This window comes from Gouania willdenowi, chromosome 13 (genome assembly GCF_900634775.1).
Source record: "Gouania willdenowi chromosome 13, fGouWil2.1, whole genome shotgun sequence".
Classification (NCBI taxonomy): Eukaryota; Metazoa; Chordata; class Actinopteri; order Blenniiformes; family Gobiesocidae; genus Gouania; species Gouania willdenowi.
The window spans coordinates 4,726,430-4,746,320 of NC_041056.1; the positions used below are offsets into that span (position 1 = coordinate 4,726,430).

The window sequence follows — 19,891 nt, forward strand, 5'->3', positions numbered from 1 at the left end:
AGAGATATTTAGTCTTAGTGCGACCGTGGCTCAGGTGGTGGAGGGTCGTCTTCTGATCGCGAGGTTGAGGGTTCGATCCCAGTACCTGACTGTGTGTCGAAGTGTCCTTGGGCAAGACACTGAACCCTAAGTTGCTCCCAGTGGTCGACTAGCGCCTTGCATGGCAGTCCTGTCCCACTGGTGTGTGAATGTGAGAGTGATTGGGTCAATGAGCTGATATGTAAAGCGCTTTGAGACTGCTTCAGTGTGGTTATAAGGTGCTATATAAATCAAGTCCATTTACCATTTACCATTACCATTTACTCAGGTTTTTGTCGTTGTAGGTTTCAAATGCATCTTGGGAAATTTGGAAGTATACTTCAGTGGGAAGTAACGCTCATCATCCTAATCATACTAATAGTATATAGTAGACAGTATATACTCATTGAGTTTGTAGTGTATACTATGGGGTGTACCATTTCCAACATATCCCAGGACATGATAAGTTTTCCTATTTTACTGTCCATTGTATTAGCATTAGCATCTGAAGCAATTAATTATGTCAAAGTCAAACAAAAATCTGAATCTAACTTTCTTTTTACTGCGAGATAAGGACATAACGGCGGCTACTTTTACCTAAACCTAAAGCAGGGTATACAAAGATCATTTTCCAGATTTCCCGCCTTCTCGACTAATGATGGCAAACGCCATTTATAAGTTTAAGCAATAAGGTTATCCCAGTGTTTCTCAAATGGGGTACGTGATGGCACTACAGGGGTACAAGAGAGAGAGAGAGTGGAAAATTATCAAATAAAAGCATTGAAAATATGGGGTTTTAGGATGTTTATATTTGGTTAAAAATGATCATCATAATAATGATGATGTAACTTATCTTGATTAGAACATGAACTAAAAATACATCAGTCAGTCTTGGTCCAATATCAGGAGGGAAATGACAGGAAATGATAAAAAAATACTGTTTCTTTCCAAAGTTAGATTCCTTAAAATGTGTTAACCCTCATTAATTTAATCATTACACTCTATAGTTGTTTTTTAAAGAGTATTCTCAGCAAAAATAAGAGAACGGGGGTACTTAAGTCAAAAAAGTTTGAGAACCACTGGGTTAACCTGTGGTCTGAGGTTTGTTAAGAGGGGATTTGTCCTGATAATTGGCTCCAAAATGAAACTTATTCAATATTTGTGACCAAAACTCCTCATGTGTCGAAGGAAAGCCAGCGACTTTTGACTCTTGACCCCTTGATTTGTGACATGGAACAGAATGTAGCCAGTCAAGAAGCGAGCTGACTGAGAAACACGTGATGCTGCGTTTAAGGCCACGCCGAACTTTGTATTTCCACGTTGAAAATGCCAATCTAGAAGATAAACCAAGTTAAACAGCGGCATGTGAAAAATCCTCCAACATGGCTGACTTCTGTGCATGAACATGGTCGCTTCATCACCTGGAACTAATGTCTTCTTATATCACAGTTGTTAAATGCACGACACGTTTTAATGTGAGTGTCGTTACAGAACGTGTTGGCCTTAGAACAGTTTCCTGAAGTATCCGCAGAGTTGAGTGCTTAGCAACTGATAGGTCAACGTCTATAAAAAGTCAACCTCTGGTGTTGCCATGGTAACCTTTGAAAAAGTAATGTGACTAATGATTACTCCTCTAAAAGGTAACTTATATTACATTTACTGATCACTTGACTCTAAAAGTGATTAATTTAGATTACGCTGTTACTTGTCTCAACATAAAAATGCCCAAACTCACTTTATTTGAAGTGTATTTTTAACATTTCGGTCAACAATGTATTTCCTGACAAACTATTACCTGAAAAAAATGATTAACTTTAATCAAATTACTGGTTTGGAATTAGTAATGTGTTAAATTACTCATTACTGAGATTAGAGCAGTGTTTCTCAAATGGGGGTACATGTACCACTAGGGGTTTGTGATGGCACTACAGGGGGTACTAGAGAGAGAGAGAGAGAGAGAGAGAGAGAGAGAGAGAGAGAGAGAGAGGAAAATTAACATATAAAAGCAAAAAAAAATATGGGGTTTTATGATGTTTGTTTTTAGTTAAAAATGATCATCACACTGAATATTACCAGTAACTCAGAAAATGACAACAGAAACACACTATGAGAAAAATATACTGAATAATAAAAAAAAAAAAAAAAAAACAACAAAATACACAAAATGACAACCAAACACACACACTGAGAGAAAAAATTCCTACTATAACCAGCAACACACAAAACGACAACAAAGACACAATAAATGAGAGAAAAATACACAAGGTCACCTCAAAATACACAAAAATAACAGAGAAACATACAAAATGACATAAGAAACAGAAAAATAGGAGAGAAAAAACATACAAACAACAACAAAATACACAAAGCGACACCAAAAACATAGAAAATGATGTACAAAAAAAAAAAAAAAAACACACAAAATGGATTAAAGTCTTGATTAGAACATGATTCATGAACTGGAAATACAAGAATCTTGGTCCCACACCAGGAGGGAGATGACAGAAAATTATAAAAACTATAGAAATAACACTATTCAGGAGCACTAAATACTATTTATTTCCACTTATTTACTAAATAAGATTCTTTAAAATGTGTGTTATCACTCATTCATTCCATCTTTATGCTCTAAAATTGTTTTTCACTGAATCCTGAGCAAAACGTGTTCGTCGGACAAAGGGGGGAATTTGCATTCAAGGAGTAGTTTTGGTGCAAAACTGTGAAAAAACAAATACATTAATGATGTTTAAAAGAAAGTTATTGTCACGGTTTTGTTGGATTTGAATGTGATTCTTCACAAAACAGATATCAGGTGATTTTTCAGCTGTTATGTTTGTGTAATAAAGTTGTTCCAGAGAAAACACACACACACACACACACACACACACACACTACAGGTTAAAGTACACAACTGAGTTTGTCCCACCCACTCCCATTGGCTACCTTCCAAAATCACATTCCCTTCATTTGCAAGCAACATGCGTTCAGTCAGATCAATTGACTGACTTCACAGATGTTTGATGTTTTTTTATTAAATAATGTCAGACTTGTTGCCAGGTTGGGTGTTGGACAAATACACACGTGTAGATCTAGCATTTCTCTTTCCTGGTATAAGATGATGTCGAAATAAAGCCCAGAGAGGTTCAGACTCACAGTTAAAGGCAATAACATAACCTTAGGTAAAATAAAATATCCTATATTATGAACACAGAGTGGAACAAAGGCTAGACACAGAGACAGCGTGGGATTATTTGCACAGTAAGGGCCTATAAAAGACAGTGGAAGTGGAGTGAACGTGAATATACACCATATTATTAATATTTTATGCAGAAAAGTGACAGAAGAAGAAGAAGAAAAACAAATCAACTTGCTCTCAAGACCTTTTTTCATTATAATTGGACAGATCTGCTAACATTTATAAAAAGAAAAAACAAAAAAAAAGCATGTATGGTCAGCAGCTAAAAGCGGCTAATTGGATAAACGTGCGTGGACGCGATTGTTTTTTCTTGTACGACCTTTTTATTAAAGCTAATTGATTTGTCTGAACTGAAGCTCAAACTGCACTTTTTCTTCATGCACACGATGAGCAAACACTGAGATTTCAAGTCTTTTTAAGTCTAGAACTTTCTTCAAAATGGGACACTCCGCATATACGCTACAAACCAAGGTATACTTCCAAGTTTCCCAAGATGCATTTCAAACCTACGACGATAAAAACCTGAAGCACACTGAGGTTATATATTCTCCACCTTTGAAAGTTCTGAATTTGATCCATAAATCTCACATATACACATTTAATGCCGACATTTCTGAAACATTTTGGAAACTCGAAAAAAACTTATATTTTTTTACAGGAAAAATGCACAAAAGGAAAACAGAAATGCACAAAATGCCTCACAACGAGCCGGACAACAGCAAACATACACAGAATGACAGAAAAACACACACAATTACGATAAAAATAAAACTATTTTTTTTTCCTTTTCTGTGTTAATGCTACGATCGCACATTATTCTAAATTCTAAATGCTGACATGAATGTTGATCATGTGACCCTCAGATCAAAGATGAAAGTTTCCTAAGTCAATGTGAAGAAATCCCTTATTTAAAATCATTCTAATATTCATATTTCTGCATTTGTTTTTCTTCATTTTTTTTCTTTGTATTTCCTGCAAATGTTTTCTTTTTTTTTTAATATAAATTGCTAGTTTGTGTTCAGTGAGGCAGTTTTGTCTTGAAGCAATTATCACACGGTGCAATTACACGGGCAGAGCTGTTATTTCGCTCGCTGAGAATGTGAGGTCCGAGGTAATGAAGTAGATTTGCGTTAATTGCGTGTCTGGAAAAGCATCAGGAGGCTGTGACCGCTGTATGCATCAGTTAGGAAGAAAAATGAAAGTGCTGCATTCCCAGGCTCAGTGGGTATCATCATCATCATCATCATCATCATCATCATCATCATCAGGATTCTTTTTTTTTTTTTTTTTTTTTTTTTTGAACGCTATGTGAACCTTTGGCCCATTGATACAAAAAGCCCTCCTTCTTTGTCTTTCTGATAATAAATGAATTTTCTTTTTGTGCCAGTTTTGTCTGCGCGTTGAAAGCCAAGAACCTTTTTTTGTTTTTTTTTTCTCCTTTTTTCTGTGGCTGATAGTGAGTAATTGTTCCTGAATCATCACATCTGCGGGGGTCGTCTCACTCTGGGACTCATCTCATCACCAGCCATGTGTTTCTTGTTTCAGCTCATTTTCAAATCACTAATACTGATGGCTTAACTGGCACTGGATGTGCCATCGTCCACATTTACTTGTATATATTACAACAGTAATGGTTCATTTATTAATAGACAAATAATAATGGATGAATCTCTACTGTGTGGACAACAAAGCAACGGTTACTCCTTGTAAATGGAAGATGGATTTCTTTCCTTCCCCCATTCCTGTGTCAAACTTAAGGCCCGGGGGCCAAATCCGGCCCTTTAGAGCATCCATTTTGGCCTGCAGGAGAAAGTAGTAATGAATTAATGTGTAAATTACCAAATAATCCACTTGTAGATTTCTCAGATTTGCTAATTTATTGAAACTCCACAATATTTCATGGGCTTGCAATTTTCCTTTGTTTATATCACATGAATGCAGTCGTTTTTTAAATGGGAATCGTTGAAAGAACTCTCAATTTTTCCGCAAATCTTGCAATTTCTCATAAAAAATTCTGCAAAATTTCTCTCAAATTACACAAAAATTCGTGACAAAATCAAGAATCTTTGAATTGAATTGAACTGATATTAAGAACTAGGGCATAATTATGTTGAAATTGTTTTGTTTTTTTTACCCATGTGCACTCTGTGGCCCACTTGAGATTAAACTAGTCTGTGTTTGGCCCCTGAACTAAAGTAAGTTTGACACCCTGTTTTATATTCTCCTAATTCAGTCATTTAATAATAATAATAAAAAAAAAAAACTTTCACTCTTAAACCTGCAGAAAATTATATTTTAACAGATAAAAACATTGTGTATGCATCATAGATCAATAAATCAAAGATTATTTACCAAGTTGAAGGTGCGTTTGATTTTCACTGTAAACACTCGTTTTATTTAAGATGATGGAAAAGTTTCATGCATTGCATTGTGGGATGTGGATTCATGTGGACAGATCCATTAAATTGTTTATTCTGGGAACAACTTAGAACAAAAATTATGTCTAGAAAAAAAAAAAATAACTACGTTGAAGTCCAATACATTAAGGATCAAGTCATATACAGTATCAATATTTATGTTTTGCCGATATAGAAAATTACAGTATCTCCTATATCAGTATATTTGTATTTTTATAGCCTATTTTTTATTGAAATACTAAGTTTAGGAGTCGCTGCTTTTTCTACTTCTCAGAACAGCATAAACTCACTCACACGTGCTGTCCCTTAGAGGAGAAAAAGCACATATTGTGCAGCTGTATGTTAATAAATGTGTATGTGTGACATTTTACATCAGCAAATTCAACCCTGAATAGCCTTTCTGGTCAGACTTAATTGCGTTAAAAATATTGAGATTTATATCATATTTCGCCATTTTGAGAAAAAAAATATTGTGTTCGGATGTTGGTCCACATTGCCCAGCACTAATATGTGGAATAGAATGCTTTTATTGTCGTTATACACAAAGTACACACAATTAAGAGACAACTCTCATGGTGCAAGATACAATTAAAAAAATCAAAAAGAAAGAAAGATAAGTTTATTTACAGGAGAAACCATAAAGACAATAATATTTATTTTTTTCTTTGTTTCTGTACTCATTTTTCTTAATCTTCTTTTTCTTATTTCTCTGACACTTAACTTGTATTTTTGAAGCCCCTCCCAGGGGTGTAACTTCATGAAATTTGGCAGAACGGTTTAGTTTGGTGAAAAATGTAACGTGTCTTTTATTGATCCAATTTTGGGACTCGTTAGCGCCACCTAGCGTTTGTCACTTTCCACTGGTTTAAACTAGCTGGATGGCATTTGGTAGGCCTATGCATTGGATCGTGATGAGCAAAAATGTAATTTGGACCTTTAACCTAAATCCAACAGGAAGTCTTCAATTTTGAATTTTAGCGTGCCAAATTTGGCCCTTTTTCTCCTCCTGTGTTCATAATTTCCACTTGGAATTTTGCACTTATGTTTTCTGAATGTTATTTCATTTGAATGCTTTTGACATGGTTAGCTGCTATGCTCTGAAGTTGTTGCTAACAGTCTGACACTCTGCTTTAATACTGTGGTGTATTAAACTCTATAGAAATAAGATGTCTGCCCTACTTCTTGCTTGTTTGCTTTGCTGCAGAATTTTTTATTTTGCTGAGCCATCACTGTAATTCAGTACACAGACACATTTGCCCTCGTGATGCATTACGTCTGAATAAAAGTAGTTTCAGGTTTTTTTTTTTTATTATTACTATCGTCGTCAGGCATTAGTAGCCGAGCACCGTGTAGCCATGCTCTACTATATCTGTCTGTTGGTGTGTGCAGTGCAGAGCAGGAAACCTGAGTCATAAACCATCTGTTAGTGCTGGAAATGTGTGATTATTCATTCTTTTAGAGTGAAATAGATCCAGAATGGCCTCTTTCAGTGGCTTCTGATGATGAGCCAGGTTGAGAATGAAGAAGAATTAAGAATTAATGAGTTGTATGGGGGTATAAATTAAAACATGTGCTTTCAGCTTCATTAAATCAAGCATGTCTCTGTCTCTGCTTTCTTCAAAGCACAGGAAGAGATGATTTAGGCTATTTTTCTATTTTTTTTCTTTTCTTTTTTTTTTTTTTTTTTTTTTTTTTATAAAAAAAGGACAGTTTTCTACTTCATTATCCTTGAGCAGCTCAACTTTGACACGGTTTGTGAGCAGAAAGAAGCAGCTTTGTCACGTACAAACTTTGTTACTAAGGGTATAAGATGATGCAGTTAAGTCCTTTCAATTTTAATACGTATAGATCATATTTTGGAGTTAAAAAAACAGATTTGTCAAAATAGTGGTTGTTTTATTATTTATTTGTTGTTTTATTTAAATTGTCAAACAAAATTTTAACTAATATATTTTCTTCTTATAACTTTCTTAAAAAATGTTTGAACTGTTTGAATTCATCATTTATCACCATGCAAAGTTTAACTATATATATATATATATATATATATATATATATATATATATATATATACATACATACATACGTGGGTCACAATACGATATTATCATAATATTCTACCCAGTTAATATCAAAATTAAACGTAGAGATGAAAAATCAAGTTGCTGTATATGTTCATCAGAAGATATTGATCATTCAGAGGACAAATTGAGTCAAAACTATTTGCTTCAAACTATTTATTATTTATTATTAGTGTTTTTGCACATTTTCACTGAAAAAATGCAGTGTTACACACAAAATCAAGTGCATCAAATTGCCATTGCAACACATTGAAAGCATTGTAACCACTGAAATATTGCACAAATACACAAAAAATAAAAAAAAATATTAAGTATCAATTAAAAAAAATAGATTTTTTTAAATTAAAAAAATCAATTTATTTATATATATATTTTCTTTTTCACACCCCTATATATATATATATATATATATATATACCAACATAGGATAATAATAGTGCAAAATGTACGAAAGACATAAATTAGAGAAAAAAATAAATCAATAAAATACAATAAAAACAATAACAGCTTAAAAAAGCAAAAACAAATGTGCAAATGACAAATGAAGGAATTTGGTTGTTGGGGGGGAGGTGTATTAGAGTGGTGACAGTTATTGTGTTAAACAGAATCATTAAAATCATTTAAAATGTCATTTTTAATCAGTATTTATTTATTTTTTTTAATCAATTCCAAGACATTTCAGGCAACTTCATTTCAATTCCAGGCGAACCGACCCCTAGGTTGAAAAACACTGCTTTCTATTGATGCACAACACATACTGCGCTGTATTGATTTTTAATCCCCTTTTATTTGCATTGATTTTTAGCTGATTTAGGTAATAACCTTACATCCCTATTTGTTTCCTAATAGTTCTGTCTAGCACGGCTCCACGTTGCACCTTTAAAGTTCTTTTTCTTTTTTTTCTCCACCTTAAAAGTCCACGAGCACGTCTTGATTGTCACATATTGATGCGGAGGCTTGGTAACGTAAAGTTTGGTGACGGGCTAGAGTGGGTATTTCTTTAATAAAGGGGCTTATTATCCTAAATCAAGTCCTCTGTGCTTGTGTTATAGTAAGAGTGCAGTAAATTGCCAATTTGGTATTGTGGATATGTGCGCGAGAGAGGCTCGACCGCTATAAAGAAAAGCCACTTTGTGTGGAGCCAGGATTTCATTGATTGATGAATGGCTTAGCAGATGTGGAAATAAATGGATTTGGGAGCGCACAAAGACATCAGTCCTTTATCTTTCCGAGTGAATATTGAACCACGGGGTGCAATCTTTTCTTTGACATGTCATATTTAATACTTTTAACTCCTTTGATACGTGGTGACAACAGAGCGGGTGGAGGATGGAGACGAATAAAAGAAACGGGAGCCACGTATTGAAAACATGGTCAACCAAGGGGATCAATGTGAGGCTCGTCACGCTCTGTAGTAGATTGGATCTTCGATTTGAGAGTTGTTAAAAAGGAAGTTGTAAGTGACATGAGTTTTTAGTTGTTCTCCATTCGTTAACTTGTTTGGATTTGTTCCTAATTAGGAAAGACTAATGACTGTTCTGCAGACATTTATTCCAACAAAAGGAACTCAAGGAATGTGGTGTTTTCCAGCCACGGCCAAGGTCACGACATGTGCTCATTTCACATTTCTGCCAAGGTCGTTCTAAAACAAACAGGTCTCATAGGAAACCAGAGTTAGGGGAAAGAAATAATGAGCAGAAGAAGTGCAAGTCATGTCATCAAAGCAGGTTTGAGGCGGCGTAGGTGATCATTTCTACTACAGCGAGCGACACATCACAAGTTGAGGCTTATTAAATTCAAATTACACCACCGTGCAGTAAATAAGAGGCACTCATAAAAACGCATTTTATTCTGAAAGTGTATGTGCCTAATGAAGCTAGTGCACGTTAGCATTTAAGCTGCTATGTGAACTATATCGCTGCTTTCACTTTGGTTCTTGTTTGTTTTCTTTTTTTATTTAAAAAAGCATGAAAATGACAATGAGATCTAGGGCTAGGAGGTATATCGGTTCTTACCGCATACTGGTATAGATTTTCGTTATGGTATGAATTTTTAATATATCGCCGTACCGGTTTCAGAATGCTACGCTGCACCGCGTTTCAGACCGGACCCTTTTCAACGTTGCACTTCTAAATCGGAAGGTAAACCGTAGCGCTCTGGTGTTAGTTCTGGTGTGAATCATAAGAAAGACACAAGCTCTGAAGCTGCATGTGCCTGCGTGCGCATGCCTCTGCTACATGAGAACAACACTCACGCACACGGAGGCAGGGTTAGCTTAGCATGTCGGCAGTTCGGCAGTAATACACAAAAAAAAGAGAGCAAAGGATCTCAATTTGTAATTCCTATAACGCAGAAATAAGTCCCGGTGGAGCTGCAAACAAAACGCTACCTTATTCACCATAAGAAACCACCACACCACTGAGTATGCACCATTTAAAGCTAGAAATCAAGCTAATGCTAAAGCTAAGCTAAAGAGCCATTGGGCTTCTATTATAAACTTGTATTACTACTAGTGTGGAATTATTCTGCAATATTCACTCATCATGACAGTAAAATAGACCATTCTAAGTCAATGTACTGCAGTAATTTATCTCTCAACCAGTAGAAAATGCTGTGAACACCTGATTATGCATGAAAAAAAAAATAGTACCGTTATATATCGTGAAACGGTTAGAATTTTGAAAAATACCGTGACATACATTTTTGGTTATACCGCCCAGCCCTAAATTTTTACAGTCCAGAAAACAATACGAAGTTACATGCTGCAGCTTTAACTTTTTCTTTCCTGAGCTTAATTCTATTTTGCTTAAATTTGTCAACTTTTCATAGGCTCTTGATACTTTTACAAACAAATTACTACATTTCACATAGTTATAGACATGCAAATTGTTAAGATATATAAAAACAAGTTACATAAGGCTAAAAGTTCTTATGATTTCCTTCAGAATTGTGAGTTTTTATTCTAAAGAGATGTTTTAGAGCAGGGTTTCTCACACTTTTAGGATCCACAATTTAAAGCCTTTTCTAGCCCTTAATGCTATAGGAATGATCTGTTCTTTGAACGTTTCAACCTAAATAATTATGTAACACTTTACTTGTTTTATACAGAAGTTTTATACATTACGCTGTCATTATCTACCATTAGCATAAATAAGGTGTCATGAAGGCTGTCATTAAGTGTTGTTTGCTAAACTGAACTACCTGTACTAGTCTTGTATATTAAAAAAATGTGTTTCATGTATTTCAATTAAACAAGATGTGCACATTTATGGATTTAAGTCCTTTTTAAGCATGATTTTATAGCCACCCCTCAGTGTGTCATGTCCAGTATCCATTTACTGTACATGTACAGTATGTTTGTTTTATTTGTGTATTACTCCCCATACACTTTTTCTAATGATGCAACATGAATAACAATTTATTTTATTAAATAATTTCACGGACCCTCAAGCTACCCATTGAGGTCCTCGGACCCCAGTTTGAGAACTGCAGTTTTTTTCAGAGTACATATGAACAATGCAGTAATTATTATATATAGTTATACAGTGTATTGTAAGTATTTCAGTGCCAGGCCAATTGGAATATTACCTGTAACGATTTGTAACAACGAACCACATTTTAATTTTTTAAAATGTAAAAAAAACCCAAAATGTTTTTTGAGGTTTTTTTTTTTACACAAAATGTAAAAACTTTTTGTCCAAAATGTAAAAACTTTTTGTCCAAAATGTAAAAACTTTTTGTCCAAAATGTAACACATTTTCACATTTTTGGCTCAGCGTCTTGTTACGGTACATAATTTTTTGACATTTTGGGTTTTATTACATTGTATTTGTCATTACATTTCGGGTTCAGCACTTTTGTTACATTCTTGACCAGTTTTTACATTTGTTGTTTTTTAAATAACATTTCAGGTCGTTCTCCCATATTGTCACTGTTAAAGTCATATTCAATATGTGATGATTCTGCTTAAATACTGATCAGTTTGTAAGGCAAGGCAAGGTAAATGTATTTGTATAGCGAAAACATTCAAAAATCTATAAGAACATCAATTAAAATCATCAGTAAAATCATTTAAAATCATCAACAGACACATTACATCAACAACATGACCAATAATGTCTACTTTATTCTTTTTTTCCAGACGCCGTTTTTCAGAATCACTCTCGGCTGCGGACGCCTCCCCTCCCTCTCTCCCACTCCCACTCGCCCAACCATCAGCACCATGCAGCCTCTATTAACTCCCTGAACAGGGGCAACTACACGCCACGCAGCAACCCCAGCCCCGCCCCCACAGACAGCTCCGCCCCTCCCGAGGGTCCAGCCAGCGGTCAAGACTCAGGCAGCGCTCATGACAACTGGCTCCTCAACAGTAACATCCCCCTGGAAACAAGGTAGCGACCCACCTCCACCATCAGACCACATGTTGGGTACCCCCTGTGCTAAAGCAATATAATGGAAAACATCTTGCTAGGGGCCAAGGCCTGCTTTAGTGGTGAGCACCATTTAGTGGAAACAAGAGAAAAGCGCTGATGTTCAGTTCCATGATTAGCAGCACTATTAGCAATCATGGAAGCAAAGTTATTGTAGTGTAAAAAGTCTGAATTACACTCACACTTTATTCCCCATTTACTCTATTTATTCCTTCTTCTCTGGCACACACAGGATTACCACTCATTCCCATGCAGGAAGTTATTGTTATTGTGACATCAGAGACTTTAACCAAAATACTGGAAACTGTATTTTTTTACATGTGATAAAATTAAATTTTTTTTTTAAAAATCAGCACAAAGTTGACTAAGGGTGTCCCGATGCTACTACTTTCTTTCTGGCCACCTTCTACTCTTAAACATGTTCATAAATAATTCCTTACCCCTTTAGCACCGAAAGAATATCTGTAATATTACGTGAATATCTGTAAGAGTCATGTTTTTACTATTAGCTCTGTCTGCTAGCATAGCACTTCTTCTTCACTGCGAGAATTTCTGCATGCTAGCCGACCACTGGGTTACCAGTGCCGTCTGCTGGTCCAAACAAATATCTGACGTAAATACAATGAATTGTTAAGGCACAAAATACATTTCCAGTTGCACTTTTAAAAAGAAAAATAACTATTATGCAGTTTTGCATTGTTTACTATAGAACCAGAATTTAAATTAATAGGCTTTTTCTTCATTTGTATTATTCCTTTATTTATTTCATTCAAGATTTATTTTTAGTTAAATTGCATTGTTTTGTATAGTTTATCAAGGGATTCTTTTGACAATGAAAAATAAAAGGAAAATAGTACAGTATTTTCCCAAAAAAAATAAAGGAATATTTTTCAGTCATCATTTGTCTACAGTCCCATTTTGCAAAATAAATCATGAGAGAATCATATCGTGAACCCAGTATCGTGAATCGAATCGTATCGGGAGTTGAGTGATTCGTTCCATCCCTAATGTATTGTTTTATTGTATATTACGATAAGGTTTAATTTATTCAGACAACATTTTTATGGAAATTTACTTGAAAATTGACTTCTGACATGTTTCGACTGCCAACTGTCAGTCTTTCTCAGAGGCATCTGCTGATCGCTTTGATGTGTTTATATGAGTTATTTCTGGGCGTGGCCAACTTGAAAGTTCGTTCAGAATAGCTACGCCCCCTGTCGCCAAATGGGACACATTAAAGTGATCAGCAGACACCTCTGAGGAAGACTGGCAGTTGACAGTCGAAACGTGTCAGGAGATTAAAGTAAATTTCAATGTAAATTTCCTAAAAAAAAGTTTTGTGTTTGAATAAATGAAACCTTAACTTAATATTTAAAAAATCGATGACAAAATGAACTTGCTGGACTTATCACTTGAGCAAGCCTTTTCTAATATTCCACACTACAAAATAAGTAACACAAGTATGTAATATCGGTATTCCAACGTGGTTTCTTTTCACTGCAAATGGCAAATAAATTGAACTTGTATCGGAAGTCAAAAAGTTGTATCAGGACACCCTTAGATTAGATGATATTGTGGTTGTAAAAGGACAATCTAACGAACCTAATTTTCTCAGTATTGCAAATGTGTCCTTGTGACATATAAATATAAAGCGGGCGCTATGGTTACAATCCCATAAATTGAAGAGGCTGTCACAGTAAATGTATTTACAGTCTTTCCAAGTTTGGAAGAATTACTTTGAGGCTGTTTTCTATTTAAAGATTTGACAGTATTCATCCTGAAGCGTCTGATCCTCTTTTGGAAACCATTACTCCCAACAAATAAATACGTTGCCATGAGTTGAATCACTGTTGACAGGAAAGTGGTTAACACATCATTTGGCATTGGTTGAACATCCCATCGTAAGTATCTTAAATCTGCTTTTGCTTTGACAATTCAGTAAACAAGGAAGGGAAAATCAAGGGTATCTGGTATTACTGTTAGTTGGATTATAACTGGTTAGGATTAACTTAGTACAGCTACGTCAAGTGTAACTTATCGATGTGGTGGAAAAAGCACCCACTAGCAACTAATAGTAACCAATAGCAATTAATAACACCCGATAGTATTACTAACCAATAGCAGCCATAAGTAACCAATAGTAACCACTAGCAATTAATAGTAAGAATAGTAACCAATAACAACCAATAGTAACAGTAGTAACGTAGTAATAGTAACAGTAACTAATAGCAATTCATATCACCCAATAGTAACCAATAGCAGCCAATAGTAACCAACAGTAACCAATACCAACATGTAGTAACCAATAGTAAACAATAGCAATAAATAGCAACCAATAGTAACCATTAACAACCAAAAGTAACCAATAGTAACCAAAAGTGACCAATAGTGACCAACAGTCACCAATAGCAACCCATTTTAACCAATAGCAACCAATAGCAACCAATGTTAACCACAAGTAACCAATCGTAATCAATAGCAAACAATTGCAATCAATAGTTACCACAAGTGACCAATCGTAATAAATAGCAAACAAGAGTAACCAATTGCAACCAATAGTAACTATGAGTAACCAGTAGCAACCAGTAGTTACCAATGGTAACCAATAGTCGCACCAAAACAATAAGTTGTATTTACTTTGTCCAAGTCAATCCTGTCCCTGATGCATCTTGCACTGGTGCACCCTAACTCTGCTCTGCTCGCTGGCGGGTTGCCAGATCTGATTTTTTTTTTCCAGACTTCCTGCCAAGTGACTGTCTTTCTTCATTAAAAACTGATTTATTTCCCCCCCCCCCCAAAAAAAAAAAAAAAAGATGAGCTTGAGCAACCACGAACAGACCTCACTGTTGGCATCCGTGGGGCACAGATCAGGAAAACAGCTTTTCTCTTGCACCACTGAATGTGTTCAGCCTGCCCATTGCATGCTGATGGTTTATTCTCCATTGCATTGCTGCGAAATCTTATGGAACAAAGCTCCATCTGCACTAATGCTTCATGGTAGAAATAAGACCGGAGTGTGTCTAAAAGTGTTCTATAAATATGAGTTTTTAATCATTTCCGGAACAGATGTTTTAGACGGTATTTAAGTATTTTTTGCATAAAGTTCTTGTATGTAAGTGATGCATTGTTTTCTTCCAATCACAACTTTGAAGGAGCCAGAATACTCTAATGTTTATCAGAGAAGAGCAGGACGCTTGCAGAGAGGGGCAGGGCTCGTACAAAACCAGGTAATGCATAATTTAAACGGAGGGAAACGAGAGCGTTAGTTTTTCTTTCTGTCTTTCTCACGTCTTCGTAGAAGTAGTTCCATAAGGGCTTTTGGGTTTTTCTCTGTCCGCACTCCGTCCGTCTTGGTTTTTTCCAACTGTCACTTGTTGATCTTGCTTGGCGTTTTGCATAAACATGCTGCCATTTGCTGTATGTTGCACGCGTCTCTCACTCCAGCCTCATATCCATCTTTCCACCCATGTGTAGAAACATAGCAAAGCAGGCATTCCTAGAGACTTTACAAGGGAACCTCATTGAGATGGACATTCTGGCATCGGCACGCGGCGATGCCTCGTACAGCGATGGGTATGTTGCATGTTTGCTCTCTGGCTTGCTGTCTTACTCTGCTTTGCCATGACTCTATTTTCTCCATCAACCATCCTCAGTTTTTTTGCCACACTGTCAATCATTCCTATGTGTCTCGTGGGCTACGACTCCTTGCTGTGTTTCCCCACTTTTCACATTCAACACTTTACACTGGGTTGTTTTGTTTTTTGGATCAATGTTAAATATGACTACCTTTCTTTTCCAAAGGCACATTGAAAGCAAAAAGAGCACACGGCAGAGATTCGTCCTGTGTTTGTGCACAAAACGAGGTGTCAGTGACTTTGCTTGGAACACATTGTGTTGCGACATTCAATCACAGCGGTGTCACTGTCGCTCAAGAGCCTCTTGTAAACTTGTCAAATGTAAAATGGTCTTGACAACAGAGTCTCTGGTGGGCTGATGATTGTACACCACTCGGACAAGTCGCTCCACACCTGGCAGGCCATATTATTCAAGGACAAATACACCTAGCCCACTGTACGATGTAGCGTTGACCACTAAATGTCTCCTCTGGACAGCCTCGGCGCACAGTTATAGAAACTTGCACCACCATTAAGCTACAACTTATACCTTCATACGCTGGTGCGCTCTAGCAGAAGCTAAACATTTGTAATTCTAGTGAGAAAGGCTAATGATAGCAACTTACTATAGCTATAGGGTCATTCCATGTTATTTCAACAAATGGCCCATGCACTTTGGTCCTAAACAATTCTGAACTGTTGACCAATTGTTCCTTGATTATTCAATAGGCACACTGTAAAAGTTTTACTTTGATTATATGCATTCTTTTTGAGATATGGCCAATTTAGTGAGAGGGGTATTCATTTTCACACGTCCTTATTTTTCTTCCATTTTCAGCTTCCAATATCTCAGGAACTACAACACAGAGAAAGCTGAACTTTGGTATAATAATAGAGCTCCACCTACTCTCTCAGAATATACAATAATATCTGCTATACATTCTATCTGGTGGACGTGCCAGCTCCTTGAAATTGGAAAAAGTTTGTCGGTGTTGGGGGCTCGACTATGTTTGGGCCTCCAGTGAACAACTTTACATATGCCTCAGCTCCCTGTAATTTGATCAGCTTTGAGCTATGTACATAGACTGATCACATCACTAATGATTAGTTACATATATGCATTGGTTCTTGGGCGACAGGGTCTTCAAATTCGAAAAAATGCTTTTGTGACAGATTTTCATTGGCCCATAACTGCATGTGGGAATGTAAGGAAAATGTTACTCTATCTTGGGATATAAAACAATTTTTCTTTATGAACCCAACTTTGGGGCTATTTCACCACTCACAAATATTAGAAATCCTTTACATGAGGTCATTGTAGCATGCCTCTGTGTACGTTTTTTGAGACCAAAGTGCATGGGATGTACTGAAAAATTGTGGATAAACTTTATACTGTACTTAAACCTTGTCTGCACATTGCTGGTTTATTTATGAATACTTGACATCTTTCTAGACAAGATATAAACAGTGATTATTGGAAAGAGAAACTCAAAACCCAACTACACTTTTTAAATGGCCCAATTTAAACACACAAGCATCTAGATGAACAAGAGCAGAGATAGCGACAAACAACTTGGTCGAGTTAATGTCTAAACAGACCATTCAATGTACTTATTTGAGGCCTTAAACCTAAAATGTAACTGTACCCCAAGGTTTATGCTGTTGTGTGTCTAGGCTCGATGTCCACACGTGTTACATTTTCACACCAAGATAAATGCGCCAAATCGAAATACGTTGACCAAAATGTCAACAGCTAAACAAGAATCAATTAACAACACTACTTCAGGAGCTTTTTCAATAAAAGTAACATTTCTCTGACACATTTTGTTAAAAAGGGCTAAAATGTTTCATTCTTCAAAGGGGAAACAACAGTAAAAGTTTGGGAACCACTGCACCACTTATTACTTAATATTACTTGTTTTTTAGCAGAAAATTATTAGGGTTTGAAGTTTAGTTACTCTATAACCACGCAGAAACATGTTGAAATTTCAATTTATGTCCGTGTGGTAGTATTATCATTTTGATACAAGCACTGCTATTTATTTATTTATTTATTTTTTATTTTTTCAAATCCACTACAACGTCATTAAACTGATTGATATTAAATTTTCAATCGAATTGACCTTGAACCGTAACAAATAGCTAAAGTAACATCACTGACTGTTTCATCCTTCTCTCGTTGTTGCCATATTCATCTGCTTCTCCTTCATTTTACCACACACACACACACACACACACACACACACACACACACACACACACACACACACACACACACACACACACGCACACGCATAATTAGGGTTAATCACTTTCCATTTTTTTGATGGAAGCACCTGCACAATGAGCACAATGAATGATCTCAAGTTATCCAATACGTGAACTGGTCGAACTGGAAGTGTTATATATTATATAAAGTTAAGTATTTTGGTAACACTTTACTTAAAGTTTGATACATATAGGCTGACATTACGCTGTCATTATTATTACATGACACCTGTCATTTATATGAATAAGGCTGTCTCTAAGTGTTGTTTGTTACCCTAACCCCTAACCTACTTAAATATCCCACAACCTATTCCAAAAAATGCCAACATAGCTCCAAAGGAGTCATAATTTAGTGACATTTAGTGTCATAGGGAACGACAGCGTCATGTCATCCTTATGTATAAAACTTCAAGTAATGTGATACTAGCATTTGAATATGATTTCCTCTTTAAAACATTCAATGAACACATTTATGAAACACTAACGCCCAAACCCAAGAAATCCTTAATCTCTTCTGACGACTAACGCCATTGTGTGCTTTTCCCAGACATTTTCTTTTCAAGCCAGGTGGAACGTCTCCAATGTATTGCACAACTTCTCCAGGCTACCCACTGACCTCCAGCACGGTGTACTCGCCCCCGCCTCGCCCCCTGCCTCGCAGCACCTTCTCCCGCCCGGCCTTCAGCCTGAAGAAGCCCTACAAGCACTGCAACTGGAAATGTGCTGCCCTCAGTGCCATCCTTCTCTCCGTCACACTGCTGCTCCTATTAGCCTACTTCATTGGTGAGTCATTCTGACACACACACACACACAGCGTCAGCCATCCACCCCCCTGGTCACACCCCCTACTTAAAGTCAAACATGAGAAAAGTCCACGCTCTGATTGCGTTCCCCCTTTTCACCCATTTTTATTCCTACTGAAGCCGTCCTTGTGCACTTATATGAGAAAAAACCAGGATGATTAACTCCTCATCTATAGAAACGTTTTCATTTGCAGATTGGATGTAGTCGAGCCGCACGGCGTGGTCGAGCTTTTCACATTTGGACATTGTAGTAAAATAAAAAAAGACACCAGAATGGACCACTCCATCAGAATATCAATTTGAGTTGATTTAGGATCCCCTGGCAGACTTTACGGGTCCCAGCTGCACAAGGACACACTAACATTATGATAATAAATCAGCTCTGCTTATTTCATGATGCTGTCATCTCCAAACAATTGATATTCATAAGTTATCTTCATTTTTTTTTTTTTTTTTTTAATGTACTACAGAATGGGATACCTCATGTTTCTAAACAAGAACACACCAAAACTAATTTATATAAGCTGTAAATGTAGTAACTTCCTAATTTACTGTATTTTTAATATTTAGAATTTTAATTTATATACCTTTTTTTAATGACAACCCTTGATGTGCAGATATTTAGGTGAATATTTTTTGTTTCTGTAAATTATTTAGTAGTAATAGGTCTGGTTTTACAAGCCTCTATTTTCTGTTGTTTGTTATAGAATGTAGAGTAAAGTTCCTATTTTGTTTTTAAGTGGGAAAACTTGACTGACTACACACTATATCGGACATAAAAACACTATTACCAAATATGACATTTACTGAGCTGCACCCAATAAATGCTTTTTTACACCTTTATATTTGATGGGTTCATATTCGGGCTGGGACTTTAAAGCTGCAGTATGTAGAATCCTCCATGCGCTCCTGGTTTTGAGACTGAAACTTAATGGAAAACAAAGGCCCAGTTGTTTGCAGATCACCGGAGCTCTTCTAGCCCCTGCTACCACCTTAGTGCTGGACATGTTGTGGCTAGCACGGACAGCTAGCATTGACTGTCGGACAGTGCTAGCTGCTACATG

General features: G+C 36.2%; 1 protein-coding gene across 1 annotated transcript in view; it reads left to right on the plus strand.

Moving 5' to 3' along the window:
* tenm4 (teneurin transmembrane protein 4) overlaps positions 1-19,891 on the plus strand; it is a 216,233-nt gene that overhangs the window by 60,254 nt on the left and 136,088 nt on the right. The window contains 3 exon segments of the mRNA XM_028464343.1: positions 11,854-12,103; positions 15,295-15,369; positions 18,572-18,807. Coding sequence (XP_028320144.1) covers positions 11,854-12,103; positions 15,295-15,369; positions 18,572-18,807 — 561 coding nt within the window.